The sequence below is a fragment of the Rhineura floridana genome, chromosome 2 (genome assembly GCF_030035675.1).
Source record: "Rhineura floridana isolate rRhiFlo1 chromosome 2, rRhiFlo1.hap2, whole genome shotgun sequence".
Taxonomy (NCBI): Eukaryota; Metazoa; Chordata; class Lepidosauria; order Squamata; family Rhineuridae; genus Rhineura; species Rhineura floridana.
Window position 1 is genome coordinate 239,285,829 of NC_084481.1, and position 21,603 is coordinate 239,307,431.

At 49.3% G+C, this 21,603-nt stretch overlaps 1 protein-coding gene across 4 annotated transcripts in view; it reads right to left on the reverse strand.

Moving 5' to 3' along the window:
- Positions 1-8,579: 8,579 nt before the first annotated feature.
- The window catches only part of LRFN5 (leucine rich repeat and fibronectin type III domain containing 5), a 100,975-nt gene continuing 87,951 nt past the window's right edge, over positions 8,580-21,603 (reverse strand). The window contains exons 3-4 of one of the 4 annotated variants that reach the window (XM_061612664.1): positions 16,857-17,602; positions 8,580-9,030 (exon numbers count right to left, since the gene is read on the reverse strand). In XM_061612664.1, coding sequence (XP_061468648.1) covers positions 8,909-9,030; positions 16,857-17,602 — 868 coding nt within the window. In that variant the 3' untranslated portion in view covers positions 8,580-8,908. Of the gene's footprint in view, positions 9,031-16,052; positions 17,603-21,603 lie in introns of those variants that run through there. The other 3 variants (XM_061612665.1, XM_061612663.1, XM_061612662.1) reach the window with 3 other exon arrangements.

Genomic DNA, 21,603 nt, shown 5'->3' on the forward strand with positions numbered 1-21,603 from the left:
TCGTTTTGCCTCCAGGGTTGAGGTCCTACCAAGTTACTCTGATGGGGCAGGAGATGAGGCATTGGTCATTCTGGGCTAGGGAAGGCTCAGGAGAGGGCCTGTGGGCTCCTGAGTTGAGCATGTTGGAATGTATGAGGTTCAACTCCAACTTGGTGGGTTGAGGCTGCATGGGGTTAATAAGGGTAGCTAGGGAGCTAGACCTCTTGCTGGTTGAGGCTATCCCTATCCCTTTGATCTTCTGCCGTCTCTTCCCTTCCTGCTAGACTGATAAGCAACAGGATGTTTGATCCCAGTTCCTTCCCGCCTTTCTCAGTGTTCTCTTTCTCTTGAGAGGGGAGCAGACATCTTCCCTTTATCTCCTCTCAACCAGGATGAGGGCGAGTACTGGGACCAGTGCTCGTCCCTCTAGCATAGCTAGTTAGCTAGTTATAGAACTCTTTCCTATCAAGCATGTACTTCCAGAATAAGGTAGTTGTTTCCTATTTTAAAGCTTAAAGTCTCTGTCTGGCTAATTTGCAGGGAAGGTAGAATCTTAGCAAAGATTCACACACACACACACTAAGCTCGCTCAATACTCTCTGTTCCACAGCGCTACGCATCTCAATAGAGAAATTCCGACAGAGCATGAACCCCAAATCCCCCAAATCCAAGTCCTCCCCCTGCCAGACCTTGCTGGGAAGGGCAGCTGGAGTGGACAGTCACTTTTCCCCATTTATAAAATAGGAGTGGGAGTGACCTTCCTCACAGGGCTGTTGGGTTCGGTGAATACAGGACAATTTCTTTGCAAATTAAAAGTCCTCTAGGATCTCCTTAAGTGCTTGCAATTCCTTGAGGGTTTCAAACAGGGCATCAATGGGGCAGAGAGAGTAAAGCAGGGGCAGCCTCCCCTGAACTTCTTCATGGCTCCACACCTGCCTCTGAGCATGCCTCCCTCCCCCCCCTCGCACCCACTCCAGGGCAAATAGAGATGCTTGCATGCGGAGGGGGCCCTATGTGTGGCAGTGTGAGCTCACAGCAGCTCTTGTGTAGTCTGGATGTGGAGACTGCAGCCTGCCTCCCCCCACCCCCCACAAAAGAACCCCCCCACACCCAGCAATTTGCCTGGACAGCCAACAATCAATCTGGATACCTCCAATTAGATGGAATTTAGGGGCAGGAGTCTAATTGAGTCTGATGGCTCCAAGGTCAGGCAATTGTTTTGGGATGAGTAGTCCAGAATAATGACATTCAGCACCAGTGTGGGAGGTGTTTTTAATTAAGGAGGAAAGGGGCAATTGCTCTCAATCAGGGACAAGAGCAAAGGTGCAGGCTGCTCTCCTTGGGACCTTTTCCAAGGATGCTATTAAGGCTACCTTTGAGAGCAAATGGCAACCTCAGGACTGCAGTTTGTATGGGCGTTTTGTCACCAGCATCAGGGATGGGCCAGTTTAATCCTCCGCTGGGTTTGAGGAATGAAAGAGACACACTCTCTGGAGAGGGAACTTAGGGCCAATTTGGGCAGGGAGAGAACACACCAGCTTCCCCAGCAATGGATGGAACGGATAATTTCCAACCTCTGGAGGTTTGTCAGGGAGCCAACAAAAACCATGCTGCAAAGTGGATCACAGAAGTGAGAATGTGCCTGTCTGGAGTGACAGAGGGAAGCCAGAGGGGCTCTTTGGTGCAGGGAGGGATGTGTGTGTTTCCACTCTGCATCCCAGGATGGAAAGCTTGCAACTGGGATGACCTAAGGGACCCTTGGAAAGTTGCAGGACCACTGGGATGTGGCCAGGGTATGCGCATCTAGCGCTGGCCTATGCACCATGCTAGCACCCATGACACGGGCCTTCTGTCTCCCTGCCCAAAGGCCTTTATTGCCGGGTTTTCTTCTTCTTCTGGGGCAGGTCCTGAACCTGCCAAAAAACAATCAGGTCTTGGACCTGGGGTGGGGAGTAACTTTGCCAACAGAATCTCCCAGATGCAGTACAGCTATTTAAGTCAAAACATATATTGCAGGGAGAGGTTGACAACCTTGTCAAGTCCAGGGGCACATGTGCAAAGCAAATTGTTGTGGCGACCACCCAGGGTAACCTGTTCTATCGGCTACAATATAAAGCTTCTTTCAACCCTGATTTCACTTGGAAAGGGGTCCACAGGGAAGGCTTCTGGGGGCGCATGCGGGCGTGTGAGTGCCACCCAGTATCTACTAACAACATGAATTCTGTGATTCAGTGGAAACGGTTTATAAATGCCCACTAGTAGAGCAAGATCCACTCTTGACAAGGGACACATGTATGTCCACCAACTTTCATGGTTTTGGAAGGAGATTAGACAACCTCATGGAGGATAAGGCTACCCATGGCTACTAGTCGCAGCGGCTCAGCTCTAGGTCCACTGTCAGAGGAGGTGTGGTCTTGAATGCCAGTCGCTGTGAACCACAACTGCGGAGAGCACTTTTGTGCTCTGATCCTGTTTATGGGCTTCCCACTGTAAATATAAAACATTCTCCCTCAGCACTCTCTCCACACCAAGCACAACTTTCACATTTTGCCTACACTAAAAAGCCCCAGCTGAGGTTATCATACTTTGGAAACATAATGAGAAGACATGACTCACTAGAAAAGATAATAATGCTGGGGAAAACAGAAGGGAATAGAAAAAGAGGAAGGCCAAACAAGAGATGGGTTGATTCCATAAAGGAAGCCACAGACCTGAACTTACAAGATCTGAACAGGGTAGTTCACGACAGATGCTCTTGGAGGTCGCTGATTCATAGGGTCACCATAAGTCGTAATCAACTTGAAGGCACATTAGAAAAACAACCAAAAGGCCCAAATGTTGTTACTACCGATTGAGGTTAGGCAACTTTATTTCAGCAAGCCTTCCAAGACATATCATTTAGTCATCTTTGCTTTCAGACATTTTACTCATCCTAGTGATAATTTTATTATCATATACCCTTTTCTGATTAAGCTGTCTACATTGTTTTCTGAACAGACAGAACTTTTCTGGTAGGAAGATGCCACACGAGCTCTCTGGTGACCCCCAGACAGAGGTCTCCGGTTTGAGTGTTGCTCTTTTCACTGCATCATGCAGGGTCAGCTGAAAGAGAAAGGCCCCCTCTCTGGGCAGAGCTCCTGCCTGGCCTGCAGAAGGTCCCAGGCTCAGTCCCAGTGGCATCTTCAGGTGGGGCTCGGAGTGCCCCCTGCCTGAAACCCGGGAGAGCCGTTGCTGCCAGCCAGAGCTAGATGGACCGTTGGCCTGACTAGTATCCCTGTCCTAGAACAGCCCCTTGGGGGTGACATCCTGGCCATGTCACAATAAAAATGAAGCCGCTTGACTGCTGGACGCATGCAACCAGGCCACGGGTGTAGCTCACAGGCAGGGCGTGGCGTTTTCCAGCAGCCATCACTCCCTAGAGGCCGGGAAAGGGGCCCTTGGAGAGTGACGTGGCTGCCTTTAGCCGCCCCTCTCCTCAAAGGCACCTCCCATCTCTGTGTGATGAAGCCTCCCTGGAGCAAATGGCCCCAGCAGCTCATTCATCTGTGGTCGAGAAACCCACACCCCAGGTCTTCTCTTTGCTGTGCCCCAACGCACCATGTGCACATACTCCTCCTGTGCCCCTTGGTGGAAGCGCAAGTGCTTTCCTCTAGTGCTGTGTCCTCTTTGCTTTACCACCTAGGAGGAAGGGCTGTCCCAAATGCTGGCTGTGTCTGGACCACTCTCTGCCCTGCCATCACCCATGAAAAGCTGTGGAAGAGCCCCCCCTCCCCTGGCCATTCCCCCCCCCACGGCCAAGGGCATGGGCTGCAGGCCGGCTCGTCTCTTTGCCCGCTCCGTGTACTGCAGTGAAGGCACTGCCAGCCTCTGCAGCAAAAGGCTGCCATATTAAGATGCAAAATTCTAAGCATCAACGTTTAATAATTTAGTGGTGTTGAAGACAACAGAAGTTCCCACCAAAGCAATTTGTAGTGGCCACGTGATTGGCATGGCTGGCATCCAGGTTTCTCTTGGCAGCATGAGCAGCTCAGAAAGACCCCGCAGGGAGCGCCAGGAGTGAATCGAGAGAGGGAGAACTCCTCCTTCTCAGAGAGAAAACTGGAGCTCCCCTCATCCACTGGCTGTCCAAGACCCGACTGGACATGCTCTAGAAAGAGGCAACCGATGAGCGAGTCCAGCTGACAATGCTGATTACCACAAGTGAACACACCCTGCCTGAGGAAACCAAACACAGGAAGAGACAAAAGACTCTACACTGCGTCAGACCATTATTCCATTGAACTCGGTCCACTGGCAGGCAGTGGCTCTTCAGGGCTTCAGGCAAGGGGCTCTCCCAAACTTACCAGATGCTGCCAGGGACGGAATTTGAGACCTCCCGCATGCCAGGCAGTCGCTCTGCCACTGAGCCGGGTACTTCCTCAAAAGGCTTGCTGCCAGGAAGCCACAGTGGGGGTATTTATTTAATTTAATGTATATTTATTAATTCAATTTGTTAGTTGCTTGTCTACACAAATATGTGCACTCACAGGGACTTGGTTAAAAAATTAAAAAGCAAAAGACTGAAAAATATTGTTGTTGTTATGTGCCTTCAAGACTACAATTTGGATTTGGATTCCTGCATTGAGCAGGGGGTTGGACTTGATGGCCTTATAGGCCCCTTCCAACTCTACTATTCTATGATTCTATGATTCTACGACTTATGGTAACCCTATGAATCAGCAACCTCCAAGAGCATCTGTCATGAACCTCCCTGTTCAGATCTTGGAAGTTCAGGTCTGTGGCTTCCTTTATGGAATCAATCCATCTCTTGTTTGGCCTTCCTCTTTTTCTACTCCCTTTGGTTTTTCCCAGCATTATTATCTTTTCTAATGAATCATGTCTTCTCATTATGTGCCCAAAGTATGATAACCTCAGTTTCATCATTTTAGCTTCTAGCAATAGTTCTGGTTTAATTTGTTCTAACACCCAATTATTGGTCTTTTTTGCAGTCCATGGTATCCACAAAGCTCTCCTCTAACACCACATTTCAAATGAGTTGATTTTTCTCTTATCCACTTTTTTCACTGTCCAACTTTCACATCCATACATAGAGATGGGAAATACCATGGTCTGAATGATCCTGACTTTGGTGTTCAGCGATACATCTTTCCATTTAGGACCTTTTCTAGTTCTCTCACAGCTGCCCTCCCCAGTAAAAACAAAACAGTAGATAAGGCAGTGGAGCAACCTTTAGGAAGGCTACTCAACAGAAGCCCTCCAAAGTGAAGACCCAAAAGCCTGAGAGAAAAGATGCTTAAAGATGGTGATGGTGCCAGGAGAACCTCCCCGGGGAGAGCATTCCACAAATGGGGCCCCCCATTGAGAAGCCCTGCCTGGAGATGCCGTTGGGGATTGGAGCTGGAGCTTCTGCATGCCAACCAGGGGCTCTGCCACAGAGACAGGTTGATCTGGACTTAGTGGTAGATCTCTGGGTGATCTGCAGTAGACCCACAAGGATTTCTGACTCTCAATTGTTTAGCAGTAGAATCATAGAATCATAGAGTTGGAAGAGGCCTTGTAGGCCATCAAGTCCAACCCCCTGCTCACAGCAGGAAATCCACAGCTAGAGCATCTCCTGCAGATAGCTGTCCAGCCTCTGCTTCAAGACATCCAGCGAAGGGGATCCCACCACCTCCCTAGGCAATCGGTTCCATTGCCAAATTGCCCTTACTGTCAAGAGGTTCCTTCTAATGTCCAATCTGAATCTACGCTCCTGCAACTTAAAACCATTAGACCTAGTCCTACCCTCTGGGGCAGCAGAGAACAAATCTGTACCCTCCTCTATGTGACAGCCCTTCAGGTACTTAAAGAGTGCAACCATGTCGCCCCTCAGCCTTCTCTTCACCAGACTGAACATGCCAAGTTCCTTCAACCTTTCCTCATAAGACTTGTTCTCCATACCGGCTATCATCCTCGTTGCCCTCTTCTGAACCCGCTCTAACTTGTCTATATCTTTCTTAAAATGAGGCGCCCAGAACTGAACGCAGTATTCCAGATGAGGCCTGACTAATGCAGAATATAGTGGGACTATTACTTCCCTCGACCTGGAAACTATAGCTCTGTTTATGCAGCCCAAAACCGCGTTTGCCTTTTTTGCCGCAGCATCACACTGCTGGGTCATGTTCAACTTGCGATCCACTACAATTCCAAGGTCCTTCTCACACGCACTACTGCTAAGCCGGGTATTTCCCATCCTGTACCCGTGCATTTTGTTTTTGTGGCCTAAATGCAGAATCCTGCATTTGTCTTTATTGAATGTCATTTTATTAATTTCAGCCCAATTTTCTAGTCTATCCAGGTCCCTTTGGATTTTCATTGTGTTAGCTATCCCTCCCAGTTTCGTATCATCCGCAAACTTCATAAGGCTTCCCTCCACCCCATCATCTAAGTCATTGATAAAAATGTTGAAGAGTATTGGCCCCAGGACAGAACCCTGTGGCACTCCACTCGAGATCTCCTTCCAGTCTGAAGCAGAGCCACCAACGACCACTCTTTGGGTACGGTTTTCCAACCAGTTGTGAATTCACCTGACAGTATTTCCATGTAGTCCGCATTTGACGAGTTTGCTAATCAAAAGGTCGTGGGGGACTTTGTCAAACGCTTTGCTGAAATCTAGATAGATGCCCTCCCCCAGCAACAAAAAAGTCTGCTTCTTTCCTTTCTCCTGCCACCCCCACTGAAGCTGCTGGCATGAAGTTGCTGTGGGGCTGGGGAAACAAGAGGTGGATTTTTGTGCGAAAGGGATCACATGCGTCCAGATGTGCTGAACCTTAACCATGTCAGCCCCCGAGTTGTTCTTGTGCACTTGGCTCTGTTAAAAACCCCAAAGCAGATTCCTAAAGCCAGACGTGTGCCCACCTCTGGGGACTTAAGGGCAGGTCCTAGACTTCTACGGAGAGGAAAGGCTTCATGGGCTGGGATTGTCACAAAGCAAATTAGCAAGTGTTCAGGTCATTCAAGTCCAACTTATACCTGATGTCCAGTTGACACGGTGGAGGTAATGGAAGCTTAGCTGGATTTTGAACCTGCATTTTAAACAGACATCAGTGCTTTTATTCCCAAGTGACTGCCATCACCTCCCCTGAGCCTTGGCAAGTAACTGAAAAGACATGAAGTTGGATTCCTGCATTGAGTACGGGGTTGGAGTCGATGACCTTACAGGCCCCTTCCACCTCTTTGCTTCTATGATTCTGTGGCCCAGCAAATGGGATGGCTCCTTTCTGAACAAAAAGAGGAGGGTAAGCTTCAGATTGGAGTCCCCAAAGCACCTGGCAAGTCATGTGACCTGAGGCTGCTCTAGAAAGTTGATGTGTCTCTGCCTGTGGGGAGCTTTTGGCTTTGTCCCTGAGGGACACATGGGTTATGGCTATGTTCTGCCTCTGAATGCCAGTTTCACTGGGAAAGTATTTACATCCCACCCCTCTCACAAAACACTGAGTGGTGCACAGTTGCTGGGAATTGCAAGCGGAGACAGTGTTGGTGTTCTACTTGCGTCCTGCTTGCAGGCGTCCCTCTGGGCATCTGAGAGAACAGGATGCTAGACTATATGCCCCCCCCCCGGCCTGATCCAGGTGCAAGGCTCTTCCTAGGTCCTGATTACATTCAATGGTTAGTCACTGCGCTCAGGCAGCCAGAAAGGGACCTGAGGCAGCACAGGAAAAGCGTCCCACAACAGGTGCCCGCACCAGGCTCCCTGAAGTCGTTCCACAGAAGGATCCCCTTCGGCTTAGCAAGGCTAATTTCTATTGCTGTATATGCCAAAATGGAACTCACTGGTCATGACCCAACACAAGAGGTGGGCATACTTAAGCACTTTCGTTCCATTGGGCTGCTTAAATATGACCCCCTCTGTGCTGGACCAGGGCTATAATCTGGACACATCCTTGTTTTAGCAGTTACAACTGACAGCGTCACCCTGAGTTCTACTGGAATCTCAGACCTTGGCTTGGGGTTAAATTTGTCACTGCTCTAAGGGTGTGAAGGCCATTTCACTTATCCAAACCATGTTCTTTCCCAAAATCGGTGTATTTACTTGCATGGTCTTTCTGGAAAGGGTCATGCAACCTCAAGGTCACGAGACTCTTTACAGCAAGGTCATGTGACTACACAGTACAATCTTTAAATAACTAAGTCAGGGATGAAGACCCTGCAGCCCACCAGATGCTGCTGGACTCCCATCACCCCCTGAGACTGCTGGCCATCCTGGCCAGGGCTGATGGCAGCTAGAGCCAGAAACATCTTTCTGGAGGGCCACACTGCCCCCACCCTTGGGCAAACAGGTCTTGATTTCACAAGGGCATCGCTTAAATTGTTGGAAAGAGATGAAGCCAGAAGGCCACACAAGATTCATTCTATTCAGTTCTGGCCTCGGAGCGCTACCCCAAGCCCCCTGGAAGCTTCTTGTCTGAAGGTGGACCTCACAAGGCTGCAGGGTGGGCCTCCATGACCCACCCCCTGGGCACAAAGGAGGAGCCCCAGACTCCACTGACACCACCTTTTGTCTAGCGCTGTTCCTTTTAGAAATGAACCACTGTGAAAACTCTGATATTAAAACATTTATTTCAAGAGGTGATCTGACACAAAGGAGCATTGTACAGTCTGTGAACTCAACCCTCGTCAGCATTGTCAAACAGGAAGGCCAGAGGCCAGAGCTGGGCCAGGCCTCCTCTCCTGGTTATTCTGTGCTGTACCAAAAAAGAAAACTCCCAGAGGCCAGAAAAAGACACTTGCAATGCCTGGGGGGCGGGGGGGACAGAGGAGGAGGGGGCGTTCCACAAAGGAAATGGGGAGGCCACCCCTCCCTCCAGCATGTCTGGTCCCTGTGGGTTCTCAACGCAGGCCTGAGGCACCGGGTGTGAAGTTCCTGCTGGTGGAGCAGAATTTGGCCCTATCAGTCTTCGGTGAGTTGAAATCGAATGGATTTTTGTCGTGTGCAAACGTTAGTGGCCACGTTTTCAGGAGGCAGAGGAGGAGGAGGAGGATGGCAAGGACTCTTCAGGCTACTGCCAGTTTCTGTGTGGTAGAAAGAGAAACAGAAAGAGAGAGAACTATAAGGAGTTAAAACGCCGGACTCAGCTCAGCCACCCAACCTTGCAAGCCTGAAAGAGGAGAACCCCCCCAATCGTCCTGCCAGCTGCAGTTCAGGCAGAAAAGTTCGGGCCAGACCTCCCACATGCTGTACCTCTAGCAGCTTGGAAGGCAAAAGGAGGTAGATGGGGAATCGCTCCCCCTCCAGCCTCTCTCAGCAAATAAGATGCAGGATGGACTCAAAACGGGACCTTCTTGACACACAAGACACTGTTCGGTTATGGGCCCTGCTGCCACAAGAAGTGGGAGTGACGACGGCCACCAGCTTAGGGGACTTCCATAAAAATGGCTTGGGAGGGAGGGTGGGAAGGAGAGGGTCTATCTAGCAAGGACTTTGGGGCTTAGAGGCCACTGAAGTCTACTTGTTGGGGGGAGACAAGTGCAGCCTTCAAGAACTCAAAAGCTCTCCTCTCCTGACATTCTCAATATGTCAGCGTGTTGAAGCCAAGAGTTAGAAGGGATTTCAGGGGTGGAAACCTATGCCCTTGTGTCTTCACTCTCAAACAGAACAGAATACACAACGAGGAGGAGTCATTCAGCTCAGCAACAGAGGGCTCCAAATGTAGTTACCAGAATGTCATGGCTTGGTGAACATGCATCTCCCTCCTTTTACCTGAGGAGCCAAAGGATTTAGGGGTTTCGTGCAGAGTGATTAAAAATATAGCTTTAGAATCACTCTTTGCCTTCCAGGTCTGGAGCTGTTATTCTTCTCTCTCAGAGTTTTGTTTTGAGTCTTTTTTTTAGAGCTGCTGTTTGTGCCAAACACAGAACAATGGCCACCAGCCATCAGGGAGTTCCACTGGGAACAGAATCATGCCAGTGAGCAGGCGGGTCTGTGCTTCTTGGAGCCCAGCCTTGGCCGTACGTCCTCACACCATCACCTGGGAGCAGGCCAGATTCAATGCAATAGGATTTACTTTTGAGTATATATGGTTTGGTTTGAGCTGGGTTTTTTATATATATATTAGGTTAAATGAAATGCCTCTTTTAACATAAAACCTGATTTTGTCAAAGTAACTCAGCATGTTGGCAGGTTGGCATGCCAGGTGGTGGTCCTCAAGGTTTTAAGATTTTGACATGCTGGGGTTTTGTCATAGGCCCCTCTGTCATCTAAAGAGAGACCAGAGTGGGGGGAACGGGGACTTTTCAGTGATGGTGCCCTGACTCTGGAATTCCTTCTCCGGGGAGACTGTCCTGGCACAGACTGAAGTCCTCCCACTTCTAATGAAAATGCTGCATACACACAGCTGGTCTTTTTAAAGATATTTGTTGTTGTTTTTATATCCCTCCAAGTCGACTGCGACTTATGGCGACCCTCTGAATGAGCGACCTCCAAGAGCATCTGCCGTGAACCGCCCTGGTCAGATCTTGTAAGTTCAGGTCTGTGGCTTCCTTTAGGGAATCAACCCATCTCTTTTTTAAGATATAGAGTTCTATAACTGGACTCTTTAAAAAACAATCTACTGCTACTGTTTTATGTGGTTTGCTGTTGGTTTTTAAACATTTCTCCATTGCAGTCTGTTTTTGTGTTTTCTATCTTTTCATCCGCTGGTTGTACTGTTTTATCATGCTGGCTAGAACTGGATTTATTGCCTTGCTGTATTTTATTATTGTGAGTTGCCTTGAGGTTTTTTTATGGTGAAAGACAGGGTAACAAATATCAAATGAGGTCCAGCATTGACACAATAATCCCCTTTAGACGTAACATTAAACCATAGTTAACAGAATGCGAATGAACCAGCTTCATGTCTGCACACTTTCCTTCCCCCACCCTCTCCTCTGCCACAAGCATGAAACAAGGAGCATCCACTTCTTGTTTTAAACTAACCATGGTTTACAGGTACATCTGAAAAGGACAAACTGTACTGTTTAAACCATAGTTTTCTGAAACAAACCAGAAACAAACCATCATTTCTAATCCTGCCTTCTAAAACAAACTACAGTAGGGCCCCACTCATACAGCGGGTTACGTTCTGGACCCCTGCTGTAAAGCGAAAACTGCTGTATTTGCGGAACGCTGTAAAGCGAAGCACTGTAAAGCGGGGCCCTACTGTACAGCTTAAACTAGCAACTAGCCAGAGTTCTCAGTTCAGGCCAAATGACAAACTCTGGTTAATTTAAAGGCAGATAATTCAATATCCTCCTCACGGATGTGCCAGAGGAGAAAAATTGGGTGGGTGGGGGGAGGCAGAAGCATTTGGGTCCAAGGCTTAAACAGGCTTATTCATATCATGCTAATCTATGGCTTAATATTACTTCAACACAGGGCCAACAGGGTAAGGGTTATTGTGGCCAATTCATAGGGTTGCCACAATAGTCGACTTGGAGGCACATAACAACAACATGGATATTGATGCTGTCAAGCAAACACCACGAACTGCTTAACTTGATTTCTGTTGTGAAAGTTTTGATGTCAAAGACTGGGGGGAAATTTCCTCACTGCACCCCACCCTATGCCTATGTTTTTTCTACAGGCAACCAACAGCATGGAATGTTCCAGAATGCCACGATGGAACTTGCTGAGCAGAGCACTTTATTTTCATAAGCAGGGAGTGTCCTTCAGCCAGAACTGAGCAAACCCCGGAGCAGTCAGATACAAAGTTAGGGACACGGGAAGCTCACGTGAGTCCGGCTAGTACAGCAGTGCCTACCAGTAGCCATTCTCCAGAGTTTCAGCCAGGGATTCCCTCCCAGCAGGGACTGGATTTGGGACCTTCTGCATGCAAGGCAGCTCTGCTGCTGAGAGACAATGGCCCTGGCCCATAAAGCAGTGACTTGCAGGCAGGCAGGCATCTCCTGGGCTGCAGACCGAGCTTTGTCCTACTAAATTACTGTCATGGGATGGATCTAGGGGAGGAAGAGAGACAGTGACGGGGGGGGGCAGTGCCTGGAAAGTCACCACGGGCACAAATTTGTGGCCGAGAAGCTTTCAGGCCAAACTGGAGTATGCGCGCATGTGTGTGTGTGTACAAGGGCTACAAGAGGCCACCACTTTCCCCAAAGTGCTCCAGTGCAGCTACCAGTTGGAGGAGGGAGAGACGAGCGTTTCTTTAACCAGCTTTCTGCTGCCGCCTCTGGCAGAGCTCATCTCAGAAGCGACCCCCCCTTGCCTCATTGGAGGCTGCCATTCTGCCCCCCCCAACTTAAAGCTTGCACAAAATTCCTTGGCGTCATGACCCAGAATCATTCATCCAGGGCAGAAGCTCTGCTGTTGGAGCAAGATGTGGCAAATAGCAAAGTGAAAAAGGAAAATCATCCCCATGGGAAGTCAACAAAATGCTTCCCTAATTTCAACACCTGAGAGCGGGGTGGGGTGAGTAATTGGGGTGGGAGGAAGCCCTACAAAATATATATGATTTACTATCTCATATATATAAACCTTAACCTAAAAAATGTTTTGTGTACTGTGTAAAGCTGATGTATATTTTTAATCTGTAATTTTAGCTTAGAGTGTATACGTTTATTTTATTGTTGATTTTTACTGACACTTTTAAATATACATTAAATTATTTGTAAACTGTTTAGTGGTTTTATTTATCATTAAGCAGTATACAAATTTTGTTAAATAAAATAAAAACATTTTCCCTTTGCTGCTTTATGTAAACAGTAATGTCACGTATTCAACTTAGCATTTAATATAGTAAAACCTGACATGTGTCTACTCAGAAGTAAGTCACATTCCGTTAAATGGGCTAACTCCCAGGTAAGTGGCTCAAGTATTGCAGCCTGAAGCTGTGAACCGCCAAAGAAACCGCAGGACAGATTGCGAATGAGCGACGGGCCCCCCAAAACTCAAAAAGCCAAACAGCCTGGACAGCAACATTTGGCTTGCAAATGCATCATGACTAGACACACAGGGGGTGCAAGTGGCCCTCCAGCCATCCGTGTGTGGCCCTTGGGCCTCTTCCCAGGCCATACTCCTCACCAGTCCAGCCTGTGCTTGCTTCCACGGACAAGTGTGTGCATGTGTGTGTGCGGAGGGGTGTGTGTGTCAGAGCAGGGCCAGCTCCAGGCATGCCGGGGCCCTTGCGCACAGTCCCCCTCACGCCCCACCACCTACCTGTCTCCTGTATTTTACCATTGTCATTAACCAAGATGGCGGCTGCAGTTTACCTAAGGGGATGAAGTCTCCGCCGCCATCTTTGTTGATGGCACACGTGTGTGCTACATGCGTGCTTCTCTGCCATCAACTAAGATGGCGGCAGGGGCTTCAGTACCTTAGGGAAACTGCGGCCGCCATCTTCATTAAGGGCAATGCTAAAAGGCAGGAGGCAGGTAGGTGGGGCAAGGGAATGGTGGGCAGGCAGAAGCTCCTGCCCTTCAATCCACGGCTGCTGCCACGGATCGCGGAAGGGGAGTGGAGGGGCCACTGAGGGGGCCCCTGTAGCTCCAGGGGCCTTTGGCCAGTGCCCCACCTGGCTGCCCTTTAGAACTGGCCCTAAGAAGCCTCCAAGAAAAGCCAGAGGCATTTTTGCACAGGCGGAAGATAGCCGACTGCAAGGTGCACATCTGTTGCTCCACCAACTTTTGCCTCTGGCTCCAGTCACCACTGGCATGTGGCCCCCAGAAGGTTGTCCTGAAGGGAATGCAGCTCTGAGGGTGAAAATGAGTCCCCTCCTCTGGTCTAGACTGCAACACATTCAGGCAGGGACCTGCTCCTGTTTTCTTTTCTTATTACTTTTGGTAAAGTTCTTGGCAAATGTTAAAATATTACTAAATAGTGATTATTCTACAACCGATAGTCCATTTAGGCACAGAATATAGTCATGGACAAGTACTGAGACTTGCTCTTTCTCGAGGGAAGGACCTAAATTAATATCCATAATTAATTAATAAAGCATTGTTGTTTCTCTCACTGTCACAAGGGAACACGGGGGGGGGGTGAAATTAAAAGGGATCAAAGAATCTGAATTTAGCACTAGAGTAACACAGAGGTGCCAGTCAACAGAAGCTACTGCAATTGCTCCAGAAACAAAAACACTCTGGAGGATTCAGAGACCCAGATTTCATCAATGCAGTTGATGAAGCAGAACTAACCAGTAAGAAATACACTGGAAACTCTCCATCCCTTATGCAAGGCAACAGCATTGGCTGGTGGTGCTGATGGACTACTTATAGCCATGGCAAGGAGGGGAGATGGAAGCATCTCTTAATGGAACAGGGCACAGCCCCCTCGCCACAAACCACAGCCCACCCACAGCTGCGTGCCAAAGAGCAATGCACAGAACTGGGGTGCGAGTATGTTTGAAATGCTAAACATTTTCTCTCCAAAAGAGCATTTGCCTCAGATCTGCCATTCAAAAATTGTTTCTTTGGCGACATTCTACTTATGTGTTTGCTTTTTAACTGGCTTGCTTCTTGGTAGTCTGTTTATTGTTCATCCATGTGGGGGGATGACATGTTGCAAGCAGTTTTGGATGTGCTTGCCCCCCAAAAGTGGCTTAAAACTACTCTTAAATGAATTGAGTTTAAAATAAATATTGTAAATAACAGTCACTGTGGAAAGAGATCTGGACGGGGTGCTGGTGGTTGCAAACTCTGGAGAGAGCAAAACTGCAATGGAGCATCGTCTTACACCAAAGCCGGATTAACCCTAAGCAGAAAGCACAGTGCAGAAAGGGGCCCCAATACAGCCCTGAAGAAAAAGCCCCCCAAAACAGAGGAGATGAAGGGTGTGCCACTGAAGGAAGGAACGCAACAGGAAACCACCAGGAGAGAGAGAGGAGAGGCCCTCCTGCGATGCTAAGACCGTCTGCGCTGCAGTGCTGCTAGAGGCTCACATGACCCAGCTGGCCAAAAGGAGCTTAGGGTGTGGCAGGGGGAGGGCTGGACATTCCTCTTCAAACGCCTCCTTGGGCAGCAAGGCTTGAGCACTTCTGGGCCAAAACTGTAAGCCCGGCAAGAGGGGAGGTGCCCCTCTGAGGCAACACGGCTATCTGGGAAGAAGGAGGGGAGTTTGCAAGCAAGGCGGCTTCTAGGCAAAAGCAGACGGCCTCCATTCCATCATTGCTCCAAGGGTTTGCTTGGCCCCACATTCTGCTCCATTCTGCACCTGACTTTGAGAATATCTAACATGGAACTTTGAACTGGTGCATATGCGGTTTGCCACAGTTTTGAGTTTCAGTTTGTGTGTGTGTGTGTGTGAAATTCCTTGCAACTTATCAAAGTGCACCAGCAAAGAGAGTACATTCATTATGTACATTCATTCTATCATGGAACAAAAAAAGGAATCTTGATGCAATTATGCAACTGCATAAGATTCCTCCTTGCAACATGATTTCATAGATGGCATATTTTTCACTGGGATGCATCAGCAGCCTGGGAGAAAAAGCGCACAGTCAAACTGCAAACAATATCTAGAATCCATCCAAGAGATGATGGGACAACAGTGCTATTCCAGAAACAAGATAAGGCAACTCAGAGCTCCACAACCAGGGCGAAATGTGTATGTGTCTCTAGAAGTCTCCTGGACAAGCATTGCAAAGGTTAATGACTGTTCTGTTTGAGTGTCTTTTAACTGTTTTTTAGTTTTTTTTTGTGTTGGGCTGGGCGAGGTTTTTATGCCTGGGAAGCTGACTCACAGCCTTGTTAAAAAAGAAAAGAAATATCAACACAAATAGGAAAGCCATTGCTTCAGCCCAGGGAACTCCCCCGGCCCCCGAAAGGATCGAACAAAAGCAAGTTTGAGCAATCAGAGTGTACAGCACTCTTCCGATCCCTCAGAAGCTTAGGACACGGAGCCAGCTCATTGCTGGTTAAAGACTGAAAGCTCTCTGACCTGGGCTGGCAACATGCAGAAGCCAAGTGCACCTGGAGAGGCCAGGAGCACCCACAGGAGGGGGAGGGGGACCTCCCCCTCCCCCAAACATCACCCAGGTGGGCCAACTGCAGAGCTTCCCAGAAGACCTGAGCCAGGGATGATAATGCCCCTTGCAACACCAGCTGAATGTATTTATGGAATCTTTTATTTTACACAAGATAACAACACAGAGTTGTTGGTTTTGTACAGCATTTGCCTGGAAATGAAGGCAAGACCATTGTCACTGGGAAAAGGGGAAGGCAGGAAGACACTCGGGTCGCTTTAAAAATTCTCTCTCTCTCTCTCTCTCTCTTTCTCTCAGGTATACTGATTGATCCATTAAGTGGCTTTTCATCAGCATGGAGGAAAGCAATTCCCTTCCCCAAAAGGCTCTCTTTTTTTCCTGCCAATGCTCTCCTTTGTGCTTGATCTGCTATTGTGGAACCAGGGCACCAATCCTAGAGGAGGGGAAGGCACTGGTGTTGTTTCATGCTTTTTCCCTTCTCTTTTAAATTATATGCCTTCGGTTTTTCTATTAAATAACATAAACCCCAAAGAGAAAACACGGAAGTGCCGCAGCGGTTCGTGCACAGCTCTGCACCGACGTGAGAGGGGTGGAAAATGCCAACTGACCAATCGGATGCGAGTTCTCAGATAACCTTTGGTGGGTGGGGTTCTCTGCATTCTTTTAATTTAAGAAAAAACACACACCCCACAGCTGATCACACAGTGCTTTCCAATATCCACTCAGAACTTGAGAAAGTTGCTTTGCCACTATCCACATCAGAACAGTCTCTCTGCATTAGCATCCCGTTCACAGACAGGCTCCTCTTAGACCAAAATCCACTTGGATTCGGGGAGTTAATATAACAATGGCATTCCGTTAATTCTCCACTCAGGGAGTACCTGCGCTTTGCCCGGGACGGGTCGGCTGGCAAAGTGAGGAACTTACTTGGCTTGGCTTGTGCTCTTTTGTACATGGGAGCCCCCTTGGCATAGTCCGGGGCCCGGCTAGCCACCTGCAGGGCAGTGGAGTTGTTGCGGTTAGTGTTCTGGGACTCTAGACTGGTAGCGGCACCTTCGCTTGGCGGCGGTGGGTCACTGCTGGGCTGTGGCGTGGGTTTACGCTTCAGCTTTTGGGAAGCGGAAGGGCCCGCAGTCCACGTGTGAGGCAAAGCAGAGGTAGCACTGGAGGAGTCCTGGCTGGGGCAGGCGTCCGACGACTGCGCTGCACTGTCGTTGCTGACTCTGCAGCATTGCAGACTCTCCTCGTGCCCCACGGCCTGCTTGGACCCAGGCTGGGGCACGGCGGCTCCGCTGCACCCCTGCTGCTGCTGCTGCTGTGGCTGGGCCTGCGCCCCGTTGGTCTGGGAGTAAACGTTGCTGACCTTGGTCACCTTGTGGTGGCCGCCATTGTTACACACCTTATAACGGATCATGAGGATGATGATGAAGACCAGCACCGAGGCCACGATGATCCCGCCAATGATGATGATCATGGTCCCGCCCAGGAACTGGGACTGCATGAAATGGCAACGCACATAATCCTGCTCTGTCGTGAACTGGATGCAGCCCACGACGCGGGTGGCCGTTAAGGAGGTGATGCCATCATCGTAGATCGCCAAGACACACAAGTCGTACATCGTCCCAGCAGCCAAGTTGTTGACCAGAAAGGTTTTGCTCGTGGGAGGGATCATTCTAGGGGTTAACAGAGAAAAAAGCAAACATGAGCAGGGCTCCCTTGCTCTCCCCAAGATGCAAATCCCCACCCGAAACAAGATTCGTTCTAACTTAAGTCGTGGATGGGAACTTGGGGGGAGGGAAACTGAATCTATGGCCACTGTTGGAGCAGCAGGCAGAATCCCTACACACACACAGATACAAACACACACTCCAATGTCCTCACATCCCTTCCGCCATTTACATCTCCTGCCCGTGGTCATCAAGGCATGGATCCAGGAAGGGTTGAAGGGTGCTGCAGGGAGAGCGGGGGCATCCCAATACAGACCACCCTTAAGACAGAAACAAGGTCTTCCTGCCACTTCAAGGTGAGCCAAAGAACTGATGACCACGACTCTGAGATGGCTCCGGATGATGTGGGAAGGTTCTAAACAAGATGGGAACTACCAAAGTCAAGGAACAGAAGATCTTGCCAAAAGGCTGAAGCTGGGAGATGGCCAGAATAACAAGCATTTGCTACTCTCATTAGAATTTTCCACCCTGCAGAATGTGGAACTTGTCCTTTTTTAAAAAGATAAGCCTTCAGCCTACAGACAAATCCTTACAAGGCTATGCCACTGTACTAAACATTTTGAGTATTTAGGTGATGCTGTAAACCAACTTGGAGGCTCTGCTGGCCCCTGCAGCAGGATGTAAATCCCCCAAAACAGAGAAACCAAGTTCTTTCTCCCTTCGTCAACAGGTTGGGAAGGAAGACCTGGAGAGCACCTGCGCAGGAGAAATGGAGGTTTAGCAATCATCTCCTGCGTCTCAATAGCTCAGAAGCAAGGTATTGCCCTAGGCTTTGATGCACCCCATGCCATCAAGCCAGGTGCCCTGCTGCAGAGGAACGGGCCAGGTATTGCCCTAGGCTTTGATGCACCCCCATGCCATCAAGCCAGGTGCCCTGCTGCAGAGGAACGGGCCAGGTATTGCCCTAGGCTTTGATGCACCCCATGCCATCAAGCCAGGTGCCCTGCTGCAGAGGAAAGGGCCAGGTATTGCCCTAGGCTTTGATGCACCCCCATGCCATCAAGCCAGGTGCCCTGCTGCAGAGGAATGGGCCAGGTATTGCCCTAGGCTTTGATGCACCCCATGCCATCAAGCCAGGTGGCCTGCTGCAGAGGAACGGGCCAGGTATTGCCCTAGGCTTTGATGCACCCCATGCCATCAAGCCAGGTGCCCTGCTGCAGAGGAACGGGCCAGGTATTGCCCTAGGCTTTGATGCACCCCATGCCATCAAGCCAGGTGCCTTGCTGCAGAGGAACGGGCCAGGTATTGCCCTAGGCTTTGATGCACCCCATGCCATCAAGCCAGGTGCCCTGCTGCAGAGGAACGGGCCAGGTATTGCCCTAGGCTTTGATGCACCCCCATGCCATCAAGCCAGGTGCCCTGCTGCAGAGGAACGGGCCAGGTATTGCCCTAGGCTTTGATGCACCCCATGCCATCAAGCCAGGTGCCCTTCTGCAGAGGAAAGGGCCAGGTATTGCCCTAGGCTTTGATGCACCCCATGCCATCAAGCCAGGTGCCCTGCTGCAGAGGAACGGGCCAGGTATTGCCCTAGGCTTTGATGCACCCCCATGCCATCAAGCCAGGTGCCCTGCTGCAGAGGAACGGGCCAGGTATTGCCCTAGGCTTTGATGCACCCCATGCCATCAAGCCAGGTGCCCTGCTGCAGAGGAAAGGGCCAGGTATTGCCCTAGGCTTTGATGCACCCCCATGCCATCAAGCCAGGTGCCCTGCTGCAGAGGAACGGGCCAGGTATTGCCCTAGGCTTTGATGCACCCCATGCCATCAAGCCAGGTGCCCTGCTGCAGAGGAACGGGCCAGGTATTGCCCTAGGCTTTGATGCACCCCCATGCCATCAAGCCAGGTGCCCTGCTGCAGAGGAACGGGCCAGGTATTGCCCTAGGCTTTGATGCACCCCCATGCCATCAAGCCAGGTGCCCTGCTGCAGAGGAACGGGCCAGGTATTGCCCTAGGCTTTGATGCACCCCATGCCATCAAGCCAGGTGCCCTTCTGCAGAGGAAAGGGCCAGGTATTGCCCTAGGCTTTGACGCACCCCCATGCCATCAAGCCAGGTGCCCTTCTGCAGAGGAACGGGCAAGGAAACCTGACCCCCATGTATAGTTCTGGACGGGGAGGGAATTGGCCCCAGCCAGTGGGACACTCTTTTAATTTCACTTCTTCTGGCTTTACGTTTTCCATCTTCTTCATTTCTCCAACACTAGAAGCATTCAAGAGGCAGCTGGACAGCCACCTGCTGGGTGTGCTGCAATTTGGATTGCTGTGTTGAGCAGTGGGCTGGATTGGATGGCTTCATAGGCCCCTTCGAATTCTACTATTCTGTGATTCTATGATTTCACAGATCTATCTATCGCTATCTGAAGGTGAGCAACCAAATTTCCTTCTTTGGGTTGTCTATAACATGGGAAAGCTGGACGTCAGATGGTTGCAATAAAGTCTTGTGTTTATTATGAAAAGTAACTTGGTGAGACATCCCCACTCTAAGTTTGGGGAACTGGGAAGGTTTGCCCAGAGAGAACGAGAAGCTCACTTCTCCTAGGCAGCGACTGGGGAGAAATTTGATTCAGTTCACATTTAAAAGTGAATCTACCTAATTCGCACTTTCTGAAACAATATGCAAATGGAAACACAGCCATCCTTTAAAATGTGCACTTCTCTGAGTTTTGCAGCTCAGTTCTCCAGCCAAACAATGTGTACAAAAATGTATGCATACATGTAAATGTGCGCATACAAATGCATACATTAGTTAAAGTAGCAAAAATGCATTCTATTACGGAAAATTGCTTTGCAAAAAAAATCTGTATCAGGCAGAATTGCATACAAATGTGTACATTAGGAGAAATTTGCACTATAACGCTGATGAATTTTCATGAAAGTTTTTTTAAAAGTGCAAACTGGTGTGGAAATGGGCAGAACTGAAGACTGGAAAACCAAGAAATGGAGCGAAAGCAGAACAGATGGATTCACCCTCCCTCCCAACGAGGAGAGGCAATTCAGCCAGACGCCGCCATAACTAAGTTGGCCCAATCTGCTAGGCCACCACAATGGATGTTCTTAGGAGCCAGAGACACCACCTGAGGTTTTCTCCTCGGCCCAGGACCCTCTCTTGGGATGGGCTCCTTCTGGTGAATCCTTTCCATCAGGCTTCCAGGCCCACAGCTACACACACACACACACATCCCATGAGCCACGAAGGGGAGTCAGTCGCTTTCCTAATCCCAATTGTTCCCTCACACATAATTCCCATATGATCAACATATGATGGACAAGCTGCAACAGGAAACCAAGCGTCATTTGGGTAGACTGGGTGGGCTCACTGATTGCTTTGATCTGCAAGACCAGCTCCCCACACAAGGACATGGCTTTTTTTAAAAAAAATGGGGGGGGATAATTGATGACAAACGGGTTTTGAAGGGTGTAACTGCTCCACTAGCAGGCTTCAAAGCAAATCCACTTAGCAAATCCAACACCTTGCCCACACGCTCTCTTTCTCACCCCCAAAAAGTCAGGTTGGATGGGATTTGGCTGAGAGGTAATTTATGGACATCCCTTCCCCTGTTCTTCCCTCTCAAAACAGAGGGTGTTCATGTCTTCTTAGCTTGGCTAACTTTCCAGTCCTTGTGCTGATCAGATTACCTTGAGGAATTAAAGGTCAGCAGAGATTATCCAAAAATAAAACACAGATCAAACTTCATAGCTGAAAATTGCATTTGCCTTCTTCCAGCCTGGCAGCCAGCCAGAGTTTGTGGGGTCAGGTCTCCAAGTGGGCTACTACCAAGAGGTGGTCACATTTGCTGTCGTTGTTGCTACTCGTAATTTCTACAGCACTTCCTAAAACTGTTGGACAGCCAGCTGGATCTCCTGCATCCAAGCCCAGTAATGCCTTTCCTTGAGTGCTCAGTCTGCTCTGCTACAAAAGAGTATCATTTGCAATTTTCTGTGGCACTTGGCA